At 47.0% G+C, this 22,678-nt stretch overlaps 1 protein-coding gene across 5 annotated transcripts in view; it reads left to right on the top strand.

The window, feature by feature from the left end:
* Window positions 1–1,073: 1,073 nt before the first annotated feature.
* Window positions 1,074–22,678, top strand: part of DCAF6 (DDB1 and CUL4 associated factor 6) — a 992,542-nt gene continuing 970,937 nt past the window's right edge. Inside the window, exons 1-2 of one of the 5 annotated variants that reach the window (XM_066600328.1) lie at window positions 1,074–1,261; window positions 20,363–20,491. In XM_066600328.1, coding sequence (XP_066456425.1) covers window positions 20,401–20,491 — 91 coding nt within the window. In that variant the 5' untranslated portion in view covers window positions 1,074–1,261; window positions 20,363–20,400. The remainder of the gene's footprint in view (window positions 1,262–20,362; window positions 20,492–22,678) is intronic. The other 4 variants (XM_066600324.1, XM_066600329.1, XM_066600327.1 and 1 more) reach the window with 4 other exon arrangements.

Here is a 22,678-nt window from a genome sequence, read left to right as displayed (position 1 = left end):
GATTTGGGTTATAACGCTCAGCTCCGGGCCTCTCAAGTCATGGACGCCAGCGCTATCAGTTTCTAGCTGCTGTCAGGGAAAAACGTGGGTTATATAACACGCAACTTAGGCCTCTCTAGTCGTGCCTGCTGCTGTCAGGGAATGACTTGAGTTAAAACGCTGTGCTCCAGACCTGTCTAGTCATGGCTGCCGACGCCATCACTTTCTAGCTGCTGACAGGGAATGATTTGGGGTATAACGCCCACCTCCGACCTCTCTAGTCATGACTGCCGGCGCTATAACTTTCTACCTGCTGACAGGGAATGACTTGGTTTAGAATGCCCGGCTCCGACTTCTCTAGTAGTGGTCATCACTTTCTAGCTGCTGTCAGGGAATGACTTGGGTTATATAATGCCTAGCTCCAACCTCTCTAGTCATGGCCGCCGGCCCTACGACTTTCTAGCTGCTATCAGGAAATGACTTGAGTTATAACGTCCGACTTTGGACCTCTTTAGTCATGGCCGCCGGCGCCATCACTTTCTAGCTGATGACAGGGAATGACTTCAGGTTATAATGTCCAGTTCCGACCCCTCTAGTCGTGGCCGCCGGCGAAATCACTTTCTAACTGCTGACAGGTAATGACTTGGGTTATAACGCCCAGCTCCAACCTCTGTAGTCATGGCCGCCGGTGCCATCACTTTCTAACTGCTGTCATGGAATGACTTGGGTTATATGACGCCCAGCTCTGGATCTCTCTAGTTGTTGCGGCTGACACCATCACTTTCTAGCTGCTGTTAGGGAATGACTTGGATTATAACGCCCACCTCTGACCTCTCTAGTCGTCACCATCACTTTCTAGCTGTTGACAGGTAATCATTTGGGTTAGATAACGCCCAGGTACAACCTTTCTAGTCGTGGCCGCCGGTGCCATTAGTTTGCCATTAACATCCTGCCAGCTGCAAATCAGCACCAAGTTCAAGATTATACCCTGCTGCCCCCATGCCCCATGCTACAGACTTCTTTGTGGAAGAGCCGGCGGTCGGAGAGCGACTGCAGCAAGTAGTCTGCGGTCGGTCCTGCGGACTACTTCCTATCAGTCCCCGAGCTCCGCCTCCGGTGACGCGCCGAGCGCTGCCATTTCCATCCTAGGTCTGTTCTATTTCTGGAGGCCGCTGATGACACGGCAGCCGTGGACTTCATGAGTGCCCTCCTGCCCGTCGCCTATCTCCGCCTTGAGTGAGGCAAACCCCCGGTGCTGGAAAGCGGAAGAGCCGGCTGGCAGGTAGGAGCGCCGGTGTTTTGTTTGTTAGCATTGCTCGTTGTCACACAGGGCTGAGTGTCATAGCAGGTGAGGATATGGGGATCGGGACTGAGAGACGTGACAGGTGAGGAGACGGCGGTCGGGGCCGGGAGACGTGGCAGGTGGGGAGACTGGGGGTCGGGGCCGGGAGACGTGGCAGGTGGGGAGACTGGGGGTCGGGGCCGGGAGACGTGGCAGGTGGGGAGACTGGGGGTCGGGGCCGGGAGACGTGGCAGGTGGGGAGACTGGGGGTCGGGGCCGGGAGACGTGGCAGGTGGGGAGACTGGGGGTCGGGGCCGGGAGACGTGGCAGGTGGGGAGACTAGGGGTCGGGGCCGGGAGACGTGGCAGGTGGGGAGACTGGGGGTCGGGGCCGGGGGACGTGGCAGGTGGGGAGCCTGGGGGTCGGGGCCGGGGGACGTGGCAGGTGGGGAGCCTGGGGGTCGGGGCCGGGGGACGTGGCAGGTGGGGAGCCTGGGGGGTCGGGGCCGGGGGACGTGTGGCAGGTGGGGAGCCTGGGGGTCGGGGCCGGGGGACGTGTGGCAGGTGGGGAGCCTGGGGGTCGGGGGCCGGGGGACGTGTGGCAGGTGGGGAGCCTGGGGGTCGGGGCCGGGGGACGTGTGGCAGTTGGGGAGACTGGGGGCCGGGGGGAGAAGGGGTCGACGCTTTCAGTCTACTGGACCTTGATGAGAGGTCTGAGGCTCTCGGACTACACACTACAGATCGGCTGGGGGATAGGGAAGGCGAGGGGCTGAGGGAAGTGGTGGGGGTGGGGAACGGGGGAGACGGTGGTGGGGGTCGGCGAGGAGACGGGGTCGACGCTTTCAGTCTTCTGGACCTTGATGAGGGCCCTGAGGCTCTCGGACTACACATTACAGATTTGCATACCCTTGTCCTGAACGCCAACATGTGGGCTAACCATCGTGGTTCTGCTCACGTCGCTGTAGGAGGTTTCCACGTAAAGTCCCACATGATGTATTGCAGCATGCTGCTCGATTTTGTTCAGGAAAATGCCACATGGAAACCAAACGGTTATGTCCAAAGCGTTGGGGCGTCTCGGTGCCGTTCAGTTCTGTGATAAAACGCATCCGTTCAACCCAGAGATTCTTACAACTGGCTCTCGGAGCAGGAATGCGGAATCCATGGCGCAAGTAAGAGTCTCTCAGGTGCTCGTTCGCATCACTATTTCGCAGCCTTGGGAAGCAAGAAAACATCCCCTGGCTGAACAGCTACGTCTAATGATGGAAGCGAATGGGTCCTCCCAATTTCCGGCAAGCAACCTAGCATTTCGCCAGACTTTCCAGGATGAAGTGGTGCTGCTTGCATCTCTATTTGATCCTGTTTTCTAACGGAAATTGGCGATATAAGTCCCAAACGTAAGCTCAGACGATGATGTGAACAAACATGTCAACCTAGAGAAAGAAGAGTTTGTGGGAATCAATAAAAAGTAGGTCTTCTCTGGGGAAAGGACAGCAGATAATGAGCATGGACAACGGCGTCCTAGCCTCTGTCTCCAAGGTGACTGAATGCATAACAGTGCGTTTACGTGGGTTGGTTTGGATGCTGGACATTCACAGCAGTCTCCTTCCTGCCAAGTAATGTACGGTACGTCACTAATTCACAGCCAAGTAGGGGGAGTGCAGAATTATTGCAGAGACTCCTCATGCCTGCGGTCTCTGCAGTAGATCAGCATTCCTTCCTAGTCAGTGAAGGCTACAGCACAGGGACGTGACCTTCACTGACTTGCAGGAAGAAGGCGAGGAATGCATGCTTCATAACAAGCTGGCAGGCTGGAGGTGAGGTGACCGTGGGGACTGGACAAGATCGGAGAGAAAATGCTTTAGGGAGTCGGTATTCTTGTATCTTGTCGCCCCCGGAACTACTGGTTGAGACAAGACTGACAGGGCTGGTTGAAGGTAAGGGCGTCCTACATTGTGATGCGTGGTACCGCCGCCCGCGGCAGGAGATCCACAGGCAGCGGCGACAGGGGACGACAGCTGCCTTGGAGCAGTGGCCACGCCTGGAGATCCTGATACAGCGCCAGCAGGGAATGACAGCAGCCAGACTGAGGGCTGCCGGCGCAAGGACATCCACAGGCAGTTCGGACGACTCCGCACAGGCTGGGAGCGATGCTGCCGGCAGCACATGCGGCGGTGGCGGAAGGAGATATACAGCCACCTAAACTCCCTTAAATGCATCAGAAATGCTAGGAGCACAGGCAGCAGAGCCGGAGCAGTGAGGGACCTGAGGCACTCCCTCACTGCAGGTGAAATACTCCTGCGGGTGCAGGATCAGACAGTGAGCGGAGCTTCCAGCTACCGGTAGGCCAGGGGACGTGGAAGGAGGACGGCAGCATCTGTATAGATTTTTGCAAGGTCAGGAGGGTTAGGGGTTCATTTCCATGTCAGGCTTAAAGGGGTTGTCCCGCGCCAAAACGTTTTTTTTTTTTTTGCATAGGCATAGTTCAGCGCAGGACAAACCCAAGGGATGTGTTGAAATTAAAAAAAAAAAAATTTTACTTACCCGAATCCCCTCTCTGCAACTTCTTCCTTTTCCTCCAAGATGGCCGCCGGGATCTTCACCCACGATGCACCGCGGGTCTTCTCCCATGGTGCACCGTGGGCTCTGTGCGGTCCATTGCCGATTCCAGCCTCCTGATTGGCAGGAATCGGCACACGTGATGGGGCGGAGCTGCACGATGATGCGTAGAAGGGGGCGGAGCCAGAACACCGCTTGTGCCCGGACCGACCAGAAGGGAGAAGACCCTTCTGCGCAAGCGCGTCTAATCGGGCGATTAGATGCTGAAATTAGACGGCACCGTGGAGAGGGCGGACGCCAGCGCAGGGAAGGTGAGTATATAATTTCTGTATGACACATATTTCATGCACGATGTATATTACAAAGTGCATGTATATGGCCATACAGAAGTGTTTAACTTAACTTGTCATCGTGGGACAACCCCTTTAATTATTAACTATTAATGCTTCCATGTTACAGCTGTTACATAGAAGTATTTACAGCTAATATAATGTACTAGCGTACCCGTCGCGCGTTGCTGCGAAGACAGACATACATACATTCGTTGCTGCGAAGACAGACAGACATAGCTATCCAATCCAGTTATTTACACTTTGCTTGTCTGCCTGCGTGCCGTGGAATATTCTAGGGGTTTTCCCCAGCTCGCAACATTGTATCCAATAAGCGAGTTCTCCACTAAACATTGTTCTCCATGAAAGAACTGAGCATACCTTTTTTAAAAATGACGACAGCAGCGACCAATGAGATTTTGTAGGCCGCTGCTTCCCCCTTGCAGGCTGAATAAAATAGCCGTTGTGTGGAACATCCAATTTATCTGGCTGCTGTGGCTTCTTGGGAAGATAGCCTAGTACATGTTTGCCCACTTCCAACTCCAATGGAGACTGACTGTAAATGGCTGGCGTGCTCTAGTATTTATGGTTCCAAGCTGTACGTGTCATTGCATACAGTCTATCTATCTATCTATCTATCTATCTATCTATCTATCATCAGGAAATGAGAATTAGATTCCGTACGTAAAATTTGGACACTAATTCTTTGGCGCTTTGAATTGAATAATTGAGTTGGGACCCATTAGCTTTTCCCATTTATGACATAATCAATGCTCGTGCCAAATTTCAAGTTTCTATGACATTGGGAAGTGAGAGAATTAAATTCCGTACATAAAATTTGGACGCTAATTCTTTTGCGCTTAGAATTGAATAATCGAGTTGGGATGAGACATAAGGCCTTGCCCATAAGCATTCCCCAACCTCCAAGAACTGAACCTACCTACCTGAATGAGATTTTGTAGGCCGCTGCTTCCTCCTTGCGGGCTGAATAAAATAGCCGTTGGGTGGAACATACAATTTATCTGGCTGCTGTGGCTTCTTAGGAAGATATCCTAGTACTTGTTTACCCACTTCCAACTCCAATGGTAATTGGCTGGCGTGCTCTAGTGGTTCCAAGCTGTACGTGTCATAATAGAGCCTTAATGACATCACAATGCAGCTTTATAGAACATGTTGGGGCATGTTCAAGGGCGTCCGATGTTGATGACATCAGTGATGACATCACAATAGCAGGTGGCTTACTTATTCGATCTACGTGGGGGGGTGGTAACTTTCGACGACGCGCGCGCCATTTATCGTAGGATATTTGTACTATGCCTATAATCTTCCCAGGAGTGTACTTAACAACTTCCCAAAGTTTCATGGCGATCGGATGAATGGTGTAGTAGCGCGTTGCTGCGAAGACAGACATACATACTTCGTTTTTATATATCTAGATGACGGCAGCAGCGACCACTGAGGTTTTGTAGGCCGCTGCTTCCCCCTTCCAGGCTGAATAAAATAGCCGTTGTGTGAGAATCGCTGGGGGGGGAGACATTCTTACTGCTGGGAGAATTGCTGGGGGGGGGGGGGAGACATTCTTACTGCTGGGAGAATTGCTGGGGGGGGGGATGGGAGACATTCTGACTGCTGGGATAATCGCTGGGGGGGATGGGAGACATTCTGACTGCTGGGAGAATCGCTGGGGGGCTGCTTCCCCCTTCCAGGCTGAATAAAATAGCCGTTGTGTGAGAATCGCTGGGGGGGGAGACATTCTTACTGCTGGGAGAATTGCTGGGGGGGGGGGGGGAGGCATTCTTACTGCTGGGAGAATTGCTGGGGGGGGGGGGGGAGGCATTCTTACTGCTGGGAGAATTGCTGGGGGGGGGGGGGAGGCATTCTTACTGCTGGGAGAATTGCTGGGGGGGAGGATGGGAGACATTCTGACTGCTGGGATAATCGCTGGGGGGGATGGGAGACATTCTGACTGCTGGGAGAATCGCTGGGGGGCTGCTTCCCCCTTCCAGGCTGAATAAAATAGCCGTTGTGTGAGAATCGCTGGGGGGGGGGGAGACATTCTTACTGCTGGGAGAATTTCTGGGGGGGGATGGGAGACATTCTGACTGCTGGGATAATCGCTGGGGGGGATGGGAGACATTCTGACTGCTGGGAGAATCGCTGGGGGGGGGGGGGGTGGGAGACATTCTGACTGCTGGGAGAATCGCTGGGGGGGGATCGGAGACATTCTGACTGCTGGGAGAATCGCTGGGGGGGGGATGGGAGACATTCTGACTGCTGGGAGAATTGCTGGGGGGGATGGGAGACATTCTGACTGCTGGGATAATCGCTGGGGGGGATGGGAGACATTCTGACTGCTGGGAGAATCGCTGGGGGGGGGATGGGAGACATTCTGACTGCTGGGAGAATCGCTGGGGGGGGATGGGAGACATTCTGACTGCTGGGAGAATCGCTGGGGGGGGGATGGGAGACATTCTGACTGCTGGGAGAATCGCTGGGGGGGGGATCGGAGACATTCTGACTGCTGGGAGAATCGCTGGCGGGGGAGCGGAGGCATGACTGCTGGGAGAATCGTTGGGGGGAGGGGGGCATGGTGACTGCCAAGAAAATCTCTGTGGGGGAAGGGGGGCATGATGACTGCCAGGAGAACCGCTGGGGGGGAGCCATTATGACTGCTGGGGGAACCACTTGGGGGGAGGGGGGCATTATTATTGCTGGCGGACAGCTGGGGGTGGCATTGTGACTGCTGGTGGACCACTGGGGGGGGGGGGGGGTATTATGACTGCTGGGGGAACCGCTGGGGGGGGGAGCGGGCATTATTACTGCTGGGGGACCGCTGGGGTATGTCACTCTTATTACTAATGGGGGGAGTGTCACTATTATTACTGCTGTGGGATGTCACTATTATCGCTGGGGTGAAGGTGTCACTATTACCGCTGGGGTATGTGTACATGTGGCAGAAATGGGCAGGTCTCTTTCAGAATAGACCGGGTGCAGATTTTGACTGCTTTTTAGATGCGGAAATGCTGCAGAATTTTCCACAGAAATCTCCGCTGAGGACATTCTGCAGTATTTCCGCGTCCAAAAAGCAGTCAGAATCTGCACCCGGTCTATTCTGAAACAGCCTTGTCCTTTTTAGAACGACGGGGGTAAAATCATACGTTGTGATAAGCCCTGCCCCCTGACGTGTTGGCACTTTGCGATACATAAGTGGGTTTTGGGTTGTAGTTTGGGCACTCGGTCCCTAAAAGGTTCGCCATCACTGGCCGAGTACATGTTTGCCCACTTCCAACTCCAATGGAGACTGACTGTAAATGGCTGGCGTGCTGTAGTATTTATGGTTTCAAGCTGTACGTGTCATTGCATACAGTCTATCTATCTATCTATCTATCTATCTGGGTTATTGCATACAGTCTATCTATCTATCTATCTATCTATCTATCTATCTATCTATCTATCTATCTATGACATCAGGAAATGAGAGAATTAGATTTTGTAGGCCGCTGCTTCCCCCTTGCGGGCTGAATAAAATAGCCGTTGGGTGGAACATACAATTTATCCGGCTGCTGTGGCTTCTTAGGAAGATATCCTAGTACTTGTTTACCCACTTCCAACTCCAATGGTAATTGGCTGGCGTGCTCTAGTGGTTCCAAGCTGTACGTGTCATAATAGAGCCTTAATGACATCACAATGCAGCTTTATAGAACATGTTGGGGCATGTTCAAGGGTGTCCGATGTTGATGACATCAGTGATGACATCACAATAGCAGGTGGCTTACTTATTCGATCTACGTGGGGGGGCGTAACTTTCGACGACGCTCGCGCGCCATTTATCGTAGGATATTTGTACTATGCCTATAATCTTCCCAGGAGTGTACTTAACAACTTCCCAAAGTTTCATGGCGATCGGATGAATGGTGTAGTAGCGCATAAAGGACAAACAGACACGCAGACACGCACGCACGCAGACAGACATACATTCAATTTTATATATATAGATAATGTAAGGCTCACATGAAAAGGAACACCTAATCCTGCAGCCGTGGCAAAAAGCAATTCAGACGCTGCTGCTAGGATCTTACTCAAGTCAGCCAATTGGGAGCTAGGGTTGTGACAGGGATGTTCCTCCATCTACGCCTTGTCAAACCCCTAGCTTCCGGTGTCGTCAAGGTACAATAATACCTAGAGAGTCTGTCTGGTAAAGAATACTGAGTATAGAATCTTTTTTTTTTTTTTTTTAACCTTAATAGATTGCCTTTCAGATCACGGTATAATGTAATACTTTGGTATTACCTCATACTATAGGAGTGCTCAAACCATCACAAGTTCTTGTCCCCTGAGGGCACTTTAAAAAAAAAATGCACAAATTTGTAAAACCCTTTTGCTGTATTTTATAATTTAAAAAAATAAAAATCTAAATATATTTGGTATTGCTGTGTCCAAAAAAAGTCTGATCTATCAAACTAATGTATAATTTACCCCGCACGGTGAATATCAGAAAAAAAGATGCCAAAATTTAGCTTGTTTGGGGTACCGTGTTTCCAAGAAAAAATTGATTAAAAACTCATTTGTACTCCAAGATGCTACCAATAAAAACTACAGGATGTCCCGCAAAAAAATGACCCCTCACGCAAGTATGTCAGAAGAAAACATAAGTTTCGTCAGTCAGAAGATGGCTGCAGAAAATAATTTTTTCCCCAAAATCTATTTTAAAAGTAGTGCAGCTAAATAAACTCAATAAATTTGGTATCGTAGTAATCATACAGACCCCATTGAGAATTTTCTTTAAAATTTTTTACTACATTATCCGGTATGCTAAATATCAATGAAAAATACAACTCATCCCACAAAAAATAAGCCCTCAGACAGCTATGTTCATGGATAAATAAGAGTTTTTTTTTTTGTTTTTTTTTAAAGGCGGGGAGGTAAAAAACGAAAATTGGGGTGGAAGAGGCACGTCCTTAAGAGGTTAAATAGGTCTCCAAACTATATTAATCTCTTCTAACTGGTCTTTCGGTGGCTCTTGCTCTCCTTACTTCCCACTACACCAAGGTTTTGGGCTGGGATGCGCTCAGTCTGCTTGCTATGGTGGTTGAACCACTAGCTATTATTTTATGAGAAAGTATGATATAAAAGAATAACTATAGGGGACCTGGAAGATTGTGTCGCGCAGTATGCTGACAATCTCATTCTTGTAATGTCCCTCCCGCATGCCAATGACAGCATTAATAGATTTGGGGATTTCATAAGTCAGCCATTATGCCCATACCACGAGAGAACCCTGTGCTAGACCAAGACTTACTATGTGGTCTCCAGATAACTAGTGAGCTGTTATACCTTGGCATTCAGGTTTCCAATGACTATAAATGTTCCTTTAATCTTCTAGCTCAGTTTAAGGGCTCCTGGCCACGTGTCTCCCCGCAGTATCTTACCATATTGTAAACATAGACTCTGCCGGCAGGGACCACAAATGGCAGGGTATGGCACTGCGCATGCTCGCATATATCAAACGTGCAGTGTGACACTTAAAAAAAAAATCAAAAAAAAAATCCTCGTTTAATAGTGGGGATGCGTATGAAAATGCTGCTCATACCCAATGTATTACGTGTGGACAGCGCATTATTCACAGCCTATACAAGTGTATAGGGCTCATGCTGCGTGGTACGCAGAGAAATAGAGCATGCTGCGATCTGTTTCTCGTGCGTATGTGCAGTGTCCACACACCGCTGTGCAGGGATCAGTAACAATCCATTGACTTTCATTCACTCCATTGGTTACATATCACGTGTCCGTGCAACACATCTGTAAAAAAGGTTTGGTACCGTGTTGGCCAGTAGAGTAAAGTGTGATTTTTCTCAGAGAAACTAAGCAATCTTGTAGATATGATACCCTTTAATGGCTAACAAAAATACATGATGTTACAGCAAGCTTTCGGGATATCTCCCCCTTTGTCGGGCTAATAAATGAAACTAGTTTGGATGACACATAATTATCACATACAGATACAGATCTTCTTATGTGTTCATTAGTGATAAGAGACATCATAAAACTGTTGCATTCCTCAGCTCCGTGGACTGATTTAAGGCCCATTTAGACACAATTATCGCTCAAAAGCCGTCTTTTGAGTGATAATCGTTGTGTGTAATTGCACTTACATCGTGCAGTTTTCGTTATGCTGTTGCTCATCGTTGTCTTTCAGCATGCTGAAAGACAATGAAGAGCCCTATCAGGGCTTCACAGTGGGATACAGCTGATACTATTGTTTCAGCTGCATCCTGCTCCCTGATAGCAGGCTGGGTATGAAGAACAGAGCAGTCCAGCTTTGTTCTCCATACCCAGCACGGAGCGCTTGGCTGCATAACAGCCGGGCGCTCCGTGCAGAAAACAGCTGGATGCTGAAGACAAGCGGGGACACTCGCTCGCAGCACAAGGTGATCGCTCATCTTGCACTGTGAATAACACAATGATTATCGCTCAAAAGTCACTTGAGCGACATCTTTTGAGCGATAATCGTTGAGTCTAAATGGGCCTTTGGTGTTTCTGTCTCTGCTCAGACTGTCTTGTGCTTTTTTTAGGTATCAAATTTCTGTGTGTGAACATTTATTTAGATCAAGAGGGGTGAGGGTCCCTCCCCTCTGCATCTGTATGTTATAATTATGTGCCATTCAAACTAGTTTCATTCAATAGCCTGACGAAGGGGGTGATATCCCGAAAGCTTGCTGTAACATTATGTATTTTTGTTAGCAATTAACAAAATGGTTTCTCTTACTGAGAACAATCGCACTGCAACACATATGTAACATGCGGTGAAAACACGGTTGTGGACATCCGCTCTAAAGGCTTGGGGCTCCCTCCAGCACTCAGTTGTTGGGTGCATAAATGATCACATTGAACAATAGATTCTCTTATGTCTTCATTTGTCTGGGGGAGTTCTTGCCCCATATTGAGACTTCACTTTTTTCGTATCCAGAAGGAGCGGTGCGTGATGCACCCCCCGACTTAGCTTTATGTCATAAAGCAAGCCAGTTTATACACTTCCAAACATCTCCCAGTGCAGGGGTACATTTAGCACATTTCTTACGGGTTAATACCCTCTGGCCTGCTCTCACATCCCCTTCAACGCACATAATCAACCTTCTTACCTTTAGGTAAACTGGCTTCTGGGAGCCCTTCAAGTCAGTTGGTCACTTTGAGGATGAGGCTGACGTGCCTTTTGGTGTAATCCTGGCCTCTGAATTATATTCCATGCTCGAAGCTCATATTTAGCAACAGCTTGACATATGCACTTTAGAGGATATCTACTTATCAAACAACATGGCTCTTCTCATTCTTCGTTCTTTCACTATTTACAACTCGGCTATGCCCAGAAGACACAGTTCCCTCCCCCTAAACCGACTAGCCTTGGATTGGCATATTGCATTCCCATGGCCTAAAGGGCCTGACATCTAGTTTATAATCATTTAATAATGTCTAAAACCGCCAATATAATTTCCCCGGCTGAATTACATTGGAAAACATTCATACCCTCATTAATAGACGACACTTCAGAAGGTTCTAGAAATGCATTTATTGGTGTCACCTGTGGCAAACAACAAACTTATACAACTGTATATGCAGCGTGCTGTAGGTAGCAACGGATGGTGAAAGCGGCGGTAGGTGACTTGGATCACGGTGGTTATCACCAACAGTTCGCTGGCGCTGTGTGGCACAATGATGGAATGAATAGCAATAATGCAGAAGCAGAGAGGAAGGTGGGATCAGTAGGTTTACTTTTACTAACATCTGTAGATATCCACTGATTTACTGTGGAGAGGTTTAGTAGGAATCCACTGGATGAACTGAATGTGAGCACAAATGGAATTCTCAGATAGGGGAAAGCAGACATGTCCTATGCCCGCAGAGCAAACAGTGAGTTGCTCTCTGCTGAGTACAGTGATTGACCACACTCTCCTAAACTTGGGCCTCAGGTGTGTTAAAGAAATTCACCAAACCTGGTAAAATTAAAATAAAAGTCGTATACTACCACGCCTTAAAAGAAAACCAGACTCGGACAACGTTCTGATTTCTATAAGGGAGAGCTCTGGAAAGCCATCCCCCTTAATAGGTTTTATAGATAAGCTAAAGGAGGCACATTACATAATCAGGTGACATAACTGGATATCTCTTTGCATAAAAATCCTCTTCCCATAGCATACTTTCACAATCGTTTACATTTGGCAAACGCAACGCACCAACTGGTGTGTTGACCGTCGGTATTACACAATATTGCACAATAGAGTCCTATGATTTTTGAGACTATAACATCGGTTCAAGAATTTCTCAGAATTTTGATGTCATGTTCTATGTTATAATTAATTCAAGGCTTCTGAAAGGTCAGTATAACCTTTTACTGAAATAGTAACATAGTATGCTATGCTGAAAAACACATGTCCATCCAGTTTAGCCTGTTTGCATCCCCTTCCTGTTGATCCAGAGGAAGGCAGAAAAAAACCCCAATGAGGCAGAAGCCAATATTTCTTCCTGACTCCTTAATGGATGTCCGAATACTCCCTGGATTAACACTCTTCAGAGAAAAGTTCCTACCTGACTCCAAGACCCGAATCAACAACCCTTCTGGCTATTTAATGTCTATATCCTGTAATGTGGTGGTGCCCTAAAAAGAAGTCTAGTCTCCTCTATCAAACTTTTTTTGTGCCATCATCAAGTCCTTAGGCAGAGTTCAACAGTCTCACTGCTCTTGCAGTAAAAACCCCCTTCTGTGTTGGTGATGAAACCTTTGTTCCTCTAACCATAGAGGATGCCCTCTTGTTACCGTCACAGTCCTGGGTATAAACAGATCATGGGCAAGATCCTTGTATTGTCCTCTAATGTATTTAGTCGCACCTTAGCATGACATCTGAAATACATCAGGCCTTCTTAAAGGGACTAGAGTTCTCTATTAATTCTCTTCTTTTTATTGTCTCAAAAACACGAGGTCCTTCTCACCCCAGGGCAAAGAAAATACCTCACCTAAACTTTTTTTTTTTGTTTTGTTTTCCTGTCTACCAAGGCAAGCCTCTGAGGCATTTTACGGATCTGCCCGTAATGCCCCACCACAGTTAAAGCCTTTTCTGTCCCTGCTTCTATACTCTTCAAATATTATGCAATACATAACTATGGGAATATACACATATATCAAAAGATACTATTTGGATAACATATGGTTTCTGTAATAGTCTGTGAGGAGTATAAATCCAAAAATGAAGAAGATAATAGTCCATTATATATTCTTTGGTTCTTTATGCTATTAGGTGCCCGCAGTGCATGCAGTTGTCACTGTTGCAGAGTGTCTCTTCCACATAAGGTACACGCGAGTTTAGCAGTTGTAATAACAGCAGAACATGTATATCTGCTCTGGTGCGTCGTATGTCCCACCCTACAGTTAGTTTTCATAATTCTTCGGAAAAGTAAAATAAGAACCTTAACAATGACTACAACCAAGATTAGAAGCACAACCGGTAAAAACATATCTACGGTACTGTTGTATTTTGTCTCTACCAGAAGAATGGGTGGAGACAAGCTGCACTCCCACAAGCAATGCCCACAACCTGATTGTCCGCACCCAAGAATGGGTTTCCATTATGTTCCCTCCCGCCTCGTCGTGCCACTGACCCCCATGGCCGCTCTCCCTTGTGCCTTTATCAGCTTCTTCAGTAGACTGCGTCGGAGCAGGGATGGGAGAAGGCAGAGTGCCACGGGCAGTGACACTCCGCCGCTCTTCTTTGTCCCCTTCCCGGCACCTGCGTTGTCAGTCTCCTCGGTTCTGTCACATATTGCAAGCATTATGCGGTGCTGGCGAGGAGACTGACAGCGGGTGAATGACCGGCAGAGCGTCGGGGGCAGTGACAGCAGATTCTCCGGCCCAGCTAGAGACAAGATACAACAGTACCACACCCGATGCCATACCACCCAATCCTTTGAACCAGTTGTGTGGGTTCTAGTAGGATAACAATTCTGGCTATGCTAGTTCTTCAGATGATGCTTTACGATACAGCTCCTTTACCTCCCTAGCCTGTTTTATATCCAGGGTAACTGGCAATGTAATGGATCAATGTAATGACAACATGATGCACCCACTGTTTAACATAAAAATCACAGAGGTGAAAGAAAAAATATACAAAGACACAACTTGCAGAAAAGGAAGCTAAAAATGCCCCATCTGATAAGCTCTCCCCCCCCCCCCCCCCGCTCACCCCCCCGGCGCCCCCTGAATCTTTTCGCCCGAGTAGGCAGTTACTCGAAAAAAGCGATGCTTGATTGCGAAATAGCCCTAAACGAGTACGTTCGCTCACCTCTACTCAAAGGCCATCTTACCTTACACTTTTCGTCCATCGCTGACTTCAGGTCTCGTCCCTCAGGATAAGATAAGAGGGACCACACCCTGAATTCTCCAGGGCAGCGCTGATAACATTTTTTTAACAGATAAGATAAGCAGGACCACCCGCTGTTCTCTAAATGCATGTTATAAAGTACTAAAGGGCTGATTTAAGGTGCATTTAGGCTGAAAGATGATCACTCAAAAATCATTCAAACGGCATTTGGAGTGAGTTTTGAGCCATCATCTTTGCATAACTCTTAAGTAGCTAATTAGCTACTTAAAGAGTTTAATGCAGGTGGAGTTGGGCATCACTGATAACTCAGAGAAAAGCAGCTGTTTTGTATATGCAAACAGATGCTTTGTTCTCACAGTTATCAGCGGTGTCCCGCTGAGCTGATAGCTCCTGAATCATCAGCAGGAGCGTTGACAGCTCCTTTGTTCTCAGAGCTTTCTGCTGAAAGAACGCCATCAGCGCCGCCCGCTGAGAAAATCATTTGAGTCATCGTTGATTTCTAGCTAGCTTGATGAACGAATAGTGCACGATGGCAGCGCATTTAGACACGATTATCGCTCAAAAGATGGCTTTTGAGTGAATTTTCAGTGATAATCGTTATCTAAATGGGCCTTTAGCCCATTATTACCTATGCAAAATAATTGCTCAAAATTGTCAGTTTCTGACTAGTTTTAAGCGATCATCTGTGTGTGTAAATGCACCGTAACTCTCTTGTATACTCCTTTTCAACCTTAATTGCATCAAACATGTCTGTAATGTCAAAGGCATTCTGTTTAACTGTGTATTTCTTTCCTAATTACTCTAGTCCCTGGATTGGTTTCAGATTGTACAATTTCTAATTTATTTTGAAACTTATTTTCATCTCTTCCGTAGGAATATTACCCATTTCAAATATAGATAGAATTATAAGCCTCTTTATATCATCCTCCTTTTCAAATTGACTGTAGTAGTTATATTAACATGCCAGCAGGGGTCTTTGGTCCACCCGGTCATGGACAGCGCTACAGCAGTTCTACTTTGATCTTCAGCTAGAGATAGAGGAGGGAGATTCCAAAACGCAGCTGTAAACCACTCCTGTTCTGTCTATGGGGATGTAAAATAAGGTGTTGCTTTAGCTGACACAGGGGCGTGAGAGCGTATCCAACAATCTGAGAAGTTTCTCATATGGGATACAATGTCATAATACTTAGTAAACGTATTGCTGCAGCCTTGATCTAAAGCGTGCTCACTAGACGTTATTGGAATCATTCTAACAGTAAACAGTACAAGTGGGGAAATTGAATGCTTCGTTTTGTCTAATCTTTGAGTCATAATTCGCTTGCAATGGGATCCATGAATCCATGTTTCTTTGCCTTGCACCTTTACAGAAGTAGGAGTGGTCAATTGGACCTGATAATGGCCCTCAAACTGGAGTTCCAGGGCCCTCCTGACACACTTCCATATGGTCATCCAATCCCCTAGTTGCAGGTTATGAGCGCCTTGCAATGATGATTGATCTGGAATGGAACAGAGAACACGTTTAGGAATCTGCTGCAATGTTTTTTGCTAAGACCCTACATAGGATGTCAAATCTGAGTGCAACTTCTGAAGCTGCTGAGGAAAATACAAGCCTGTATTTTTGGAGGGATCCCAAACAGCTCTTCATAAGGACTAAGACCAGTCTTTTTGTTGGGTGTCATTCTGATAGAATGCAAGGCTATAGAGCAGGGGTATCAAACTCCTTTTCACTGAGGGCCACATCAGGCTTATGGTAACTTTCAAAGGGCCGATTGTAAGACAGTATAGTAAGGGCCGGTTCACACAAGCGTATGTGCATACATAATATGCAGTGAATAGAAGCCACTGATTTCAATGAGTTCATTCACATGATGTATATTTTCACACATCATGACCTATTTTGTTGCGCACAATGCACCCTAATAGGCCATTGAAGTGAATGGGCCACGCAAATATGCAGTGAATGCGCAGCAAACCTATTTATTTACTGCATTTTTCAGTGAGCCCATCTGCAATCTTTTTTGCGTGCCCAAATATGCAGGCATACTCTATTTTCGATTGCGCAAATACGCGGCATATTTGTGCGACCGAAATACGATTACGCCCATGTAAACAACCCCTAATAGTGACCCCTATAGTGGTTGCAGTAGTAATACTGGCCCCAGTAAAAAATAGTGACCCTCATAGTGGCCCCAGCAAAAATATTGACCCCCATAGTGGCCCCCAGTAAAAATAGCGACCCCCCCCCCCACCCCCACAGTGGCCAAATTGGTAATAGCGACCCCCACAGTGGCCAAATTGGTAATAGCGACCCCCACAGTGGCCAAGTTGGTAATAGCGACCCCCCCCCCCCACAGTAGTAATAACCCCACAGCAATATTAACCGCCTTCAGTAACATTAACCCCCCACTTAGTAGTAATATTAACCTTCCACAGTAAAATTTACCTCGTTTAGTAATATTAACCCCTCCCCCCCCTCCTCAGTAACAATAGTTCTCACCCCAACCCATATACTTACCTCCTCCTTGCTGTCAGCGCCGCTCCCCCTCTGCTCGCGCTGAGCCCGGGTGCACACTAACGTCAATGTGTATGCCCGGCGCGCTTCCTCCCCGAGTCCTCTCCTGAGGAACTGAGGATTCGGGAGGAGGATTCCGGCTGCACACTGACGTCAGAGTGTGTGCGCGCGCCAGGATCAGTGCTAACAGCGTGATTACCAGCGGGGAGTTGCAGCACCCCAGCTGGTAATCGCTTCAGTGGTGAGCGGCTGTCGGCACGCCGCAGGTCATATAAAATGAGGCAGCGGGCTGTATGTTTGACACCTGTGCTATAGAGAGACACTCTCTCTAGGCCTGTTTGTTTCTGCAATAGTTTTTGCAATGTTTTTTTAAAAAAATCCCATTTGTCACCTCTGTCATTTTCAATCACCTCTGGCACTCCATACCTACAAACCACATCAGACAGGATTTTCTTAGCAACAGTTTTTGCATTTGCTTTAGCACAGGGCCAACTTTCTGGCCAACCTTAGCAAATGCTGGCTTGTGGAGAAGATGGCGTATGGGATCTTCTGTTGCCACTCGCACTCGAGCAGTAGCGGCATCATCGGCATCACTTGCTTGTAGTTTAGGCTACTCGCAAGATTCACTATAAGTCTTTCGGCTTGGTTGCTCTGTGTGCTGAATCATCAGCAGCTTCGGCAGTCTCCTCACACTCGTTCTACCTGTACCGGTCTCTCTCAGCTGCTTTGGCAGACTGCTCACACACGTCCTACCCGTACCGGTCTCTCTCAGCAGAACCTTCCGTCGCTTCGTTACCTAACTCCCATTAGGTTACAAAAAGTTGGTGGAGTCTCTTCTGCTAATTGTATTAGATGCACTTGTCCATCCTCAGATTTCTGGACATTATCTGGGCATCCCCAGTTATTCAAGATTCTGGAAAGACCTTATGGACTTCCTGTTTGGGATCTTAAAGGGGTTGTCTCGCGGCAAACATCAAAATTTTACATTACCCCATTCCCCCTGTCACCCCCCCTGGCATAAAATAGCAATTTAAAGCGGTTGTTAAGCCGCTTGCTACTCACCGATCCGACGAAATATGAAGTTTAAAAAATCTTCTCCCTAAGATGGCCGCCGGTCCTTTCCCAGGGATGCACTGCTGTTTTCTCCCATGGTGCACCGCAGGTCTTCTCCCATGGTGCACCATGGGCTCTGTGCGTTCCATTGCCGATTCCAGCCTCCTCCTGATTGGCTGGAATCGGCACACGTGACGGGGCGGAGCTACGCGATGACGTGTAGAAGGGGGCGGAGCCAGAACGCCGCTTGTGCCTGGACCGAGCAGAAGGGAAGAGGACCGCACAGTGCAAGCGCGTCTAAAAAAGCAAGAAGACAGCGAAATCAGACGGAGCCATGGCGACGGGGACGCCAGCAACGGAGCAGGTAAGTGAATAACTTTTGTATGGCTCATATTTAATGCGCGATGTATATTACAAAGTGCATTAATATGGCCATACAGAAGTACTTAACCCCACTTGCTGCCGCGAGACAACCCCTTTAATTCTACCTGTACCTTACAACCATGAGGTGGTCTTTATTTTGGATCCTTGACGGGGAGACATGGGTTACCATATAAGAATATTTTTGAGTGAATCCTTTATTTTTAGCTAGAAAGGCAATTAACTTGAGGTGGACTAACTGATCATAAACGCCCCTCTATCTGTGTGTAAAAAAAATCTGGTTAAGGCCCCCTGCACACGGGCGAAAATTTCACGGCGGGATTTCCTGCAGAATTTCCACCTGTGCGCGCTGCCATAGGATTGCATTACATAATGCAATCCTAGGCAAATGGCTGTGATTTGTCTGCGTGAAAACACACGCGGAAAACAAATCGCAGCACGTTCTATTTCTGTGCGGGTCTCGCAGAGGCTCGCACAGAAATGTCAGTGGTGACAGGCTAGCTCCTCTCTGTGCATGCGCCGGCTGGGCAGCAGCTGGCACACAGTGCAGAGAGGAGACGCCGGGAGCAGGTAAGCCGCAGGCCTCTGCAGGGGCACGGGACTGCATCCCACTGCGAGAATTCTCGCGGCGGAATCTGGCCCGGCCGTCTGCAGGCGGCCTAATTCTGATGTCCCATTTAACCAAATTGTATATAAAAATCAAGGCTATCCCTTTATAAATTCAACAAAGTTTGGGGAGCGTGGTATAACTTTCCCTCTACCTGGATTCCGCAAGAGCACTGGCATCTCTTATACTTGCTCTTACAGAGATGATTTCTGAAGTGATTGATCTCTCCAATGGTACCCCCATGATCTCCTTATCTCTCCCTGGCATCATGTGCATGTCATGGTCTGAATTAAATCCTGTTACAAAATTCTTAATTTCTTAAATTTATTGAAAGGAAATATCCGTTTACTAAATAAAATTCTTTAGCTTGGAACAAATCACCTAATATTGATGCTCCTGCATCCAACATGGGTAGAAGAAATTCTCTGCTGTTTGAGGATTTCTGTTGTAAAATTGACACATTTTTGAAAAAGATCTTTGAAGGCTTCCAATTCTTCTTTCAGGCCTAACATTGTTACATGTATGGCCCATTTGTTGAGAATCTGGATTATGCAGCATAAACAATGGACGATGAGCAGATTTCTGATCGCTCAGTGTAAATCGCAGCCGTTCAGTACTGAATAGCTGCTATGTTAAGGCAATAGAGAAGGGGCAGGGGAGCGCGAGGAGAGAAATCTCCTCCTGCCGCCCCGCTGTGAGCCAGCGATGCTAGCTCTTGGCAGGTGCATGGGAGCTACCGTGTTTCCCTGAAAATAAGACCGTGTCTTATATTAATTTTTGTTCAAAAAGATTTAACTTTTTTACATGTATAGCTGCCTGGACACTACTTAAATTGACTTTTTTAAATTAACTGTGTTAGCAGGGCTTAATTTGGGAGTAGGGCTTATATTTCAAGCATCCTCAAAAAGCCTGTAAAATCATTTTGCATCCTCAAAAATTCTGGAAAATCATGCTATGTCTTATTTTCAGGGAAACAGGGTAGTATGTGCTGGAACGAGTGTCAGGCAAGCGTCCCGTCTAAATGGGCCTCAAAAGTAGTAATCTGCTGGCAACACCTGCGTTTGCTATTTCCGGTTGAATTCTGCCTGGCTAATCTGTTTTTAAAGCAGATCAACAGACTTAAAATGGAACTAACGTTTTATTTGTTCCACCCACCTCAAACTTCTCCCACCCTCATTGCGTTTTAATGTACTATTTGTTCTATTTAAAAAATGGAAGGGAAACGAAACAGAATTAAACATTAAACATACCACACATTTGTGTTTTGTTTTTTTTTCTTTTCTTTTTTTTTCTCTAGGTGGAAGAATTATTGCGTAGAAGTATTTGGACAAGACAATGTTCCGCTGTTATGATAACCTACTGTGGGATGTAAGAAAATGTACTCTAGGATTGCATGAACCAGCTGCGCTTCGTATAAACTATTTGGGTAAGTGATAATGTTTAGTACTCGCAATCAGAAAGCACCTGGATTATGATATATACAGTCACATGAAGGTTGATAGAGGTCTCTGAGTGAAATAAAACTTGGTAACTGTGTACTCAAAAGTACCATTGTCATATTCATGAATAACTTAAAGTGACTTACAGATGACTTACTTCTTCAGACTGAGCTGCTGTGTGTACATGAGAAATAACAGTATTTTTGCCCATATGCCTTATGTCCTGCATTTTTCCCTTTTTTCTTATCTGTAGGCTGCATCTGGAATTCTCAGTTCTCCTGGAACTGGTGGGGGAGCCTGGCTCCTGTATTCTGTTATGTAGACGATGCACATATAAGTGTAGATTCTGGTCTCTGTAAGACAGTGTACAGCAATATTTAGCAGTGTAGATAAACAGTGGTAAATGGCATTGGCACTAGTAACATATTTGTGTGCCCGCTTCTCACCTCCCCACACTCTCATACACTTCAGGGAGCAAGGTAACTCATTCCTCTCAGACTTTTTGTTCTGCTGCTGTGCTATTTCCAGTAAACGAGAGAACCTTCCTTGACAATGGGCACTGAATAGCAAGTTAGAAGGAAGGGAGACCTTTAACCCCTTTTAAGGCATGGCCTATAGATGGTGGCATGAAAGGGGTTAATAGCAGGGATCGCTGTTTTTATGTATCCCCGCAGTTGCAGCATAAGGCTGGCTATCGGTAACAGTCAGAACCTACTGCAGGATGTAGCGAGCCCAGCTTGTGATCCCGTGCCATCCACATGACATAAGTTTACATCCTATTGCATTAAGTACCCCACTGCGAGGATGTAAACTTAGGTCCTGTGGAGTTAAGGAGTTAATGGCCAGCACTTTAGAGGGAGATTTTAGGTAAATAAAGTAGCTTCCATAGAATGTAGCAAAACTGCATTTGCTGCAGATCCATGGTGCGGACAACGACCACAGATTCCGCAATGCAAATCCATTCGTGTGAAGGCGGCCTTACCGTTAGCAGAAGTGCTAGACTGATACTTTCTGTCAGGGGTGATGCAATGCGTGAATAGCCGGTAATGACCACTACATATCTGACACCACGCCAGCCACGGAGACATATATGGCACATCATGGAGGGAAGAAATGGGCACCATCATTATGGTGCTTTATGGAGGCTGATGCCATAAGCCATAAGCTGTACAATGCGCCAGATATCGCCCACAACATCAGCCACGGAGACAAGCGAAAGAAAATCTACTGCGGGGGTGGCAAAGTTTAGACATGGCTTTCTGGGATACAGCAAAAGTTCTATTCTCACTAATGGTGGTATTGGCGGGAATTTTGAAATAAATAATTACACAGAATCACTCTTGCGCAGGGAGACACACGAGAAATCCCATGCAGCGTGAACTATGGAGCGATTTTTAGTTTTAAGAAATCGATTAGATGATAAAATGTGGGAATGGGAACAATTTAACAGTCTACATATATCAATTTGTGTTCCTGCCTACCGGATGGGGGATAGGTTTATGTTCAGTGGGAATAAAATAAGAGTGAGCAGGACAGCGCCTCAGAAATTTAAGAAACAATACAAAGATCAGCAGACCAGCGCTCCAATGTAAAGGATTCCTTAGAGAAGGTGGCTGTGGAATAGTGTGTAAGTATATAGAGATATAAAGGATGGGACTTACCTGGTGTGGAGCATCCATCTGACGACAGGCGTCCACACCGTCCGTCTGGGAAGGCTTTACTAATATATCCAGAAAAGCAGGATCCCTAATTCATAGGGAGAGCGTCTGAGGGGAGCCCGCAGGTGAAGATGACCTCTGTCGAAAACACAGTAGAACAGGGTAGAAAAAACCCTGCACTCCTTTGCAATTTGAATAATGCAGAAAATGAAAATCTGTTGATGTAAATGACTTTGTAGAGGAGTCCTATTGAAACACAGGACTCCTCTAAATCCAGGTCTGTCCTCAGTGAAACAGAGAATGTCCTGGAGGATTTCAGTTTCAACTGGCTTATTGGTAAACAAACATGTAGACACAGACAGGGGTAGTTTTTCAATGACAGGGGAAATTGAGTTTCCGCATGCTGTTGCCGTGGGAGCGCAGGAGCCTAAACAACAAGAACGATAATCGTCCTGTGTAAAAAGGCCTTTGGGAGCGCAGAAATGTTTTGTTTTTTGTTTTTTCGCTTAGATGTTC

Source organism: Eleutherodactylus coqui, chromosome 4 (assembly GCF_035609145.1).
Source record: "Eleutherodactylus coqui strain aEleCoq1 chromosome 4, aEleCoq1.hap1, whole genome shotgun sequence".
NCBI lineage: Eukaryota > Metazoa > Chordata > Amphibia > Anura > Eleutherodactylidae > Eleutherodactylus > Eleutherodactylus coqui.
The sequence above is the reverse complement of the archived record's forward strand: the minus strand, read 5'-3'. Positions and strand labels throughout refer to the sequence as shown.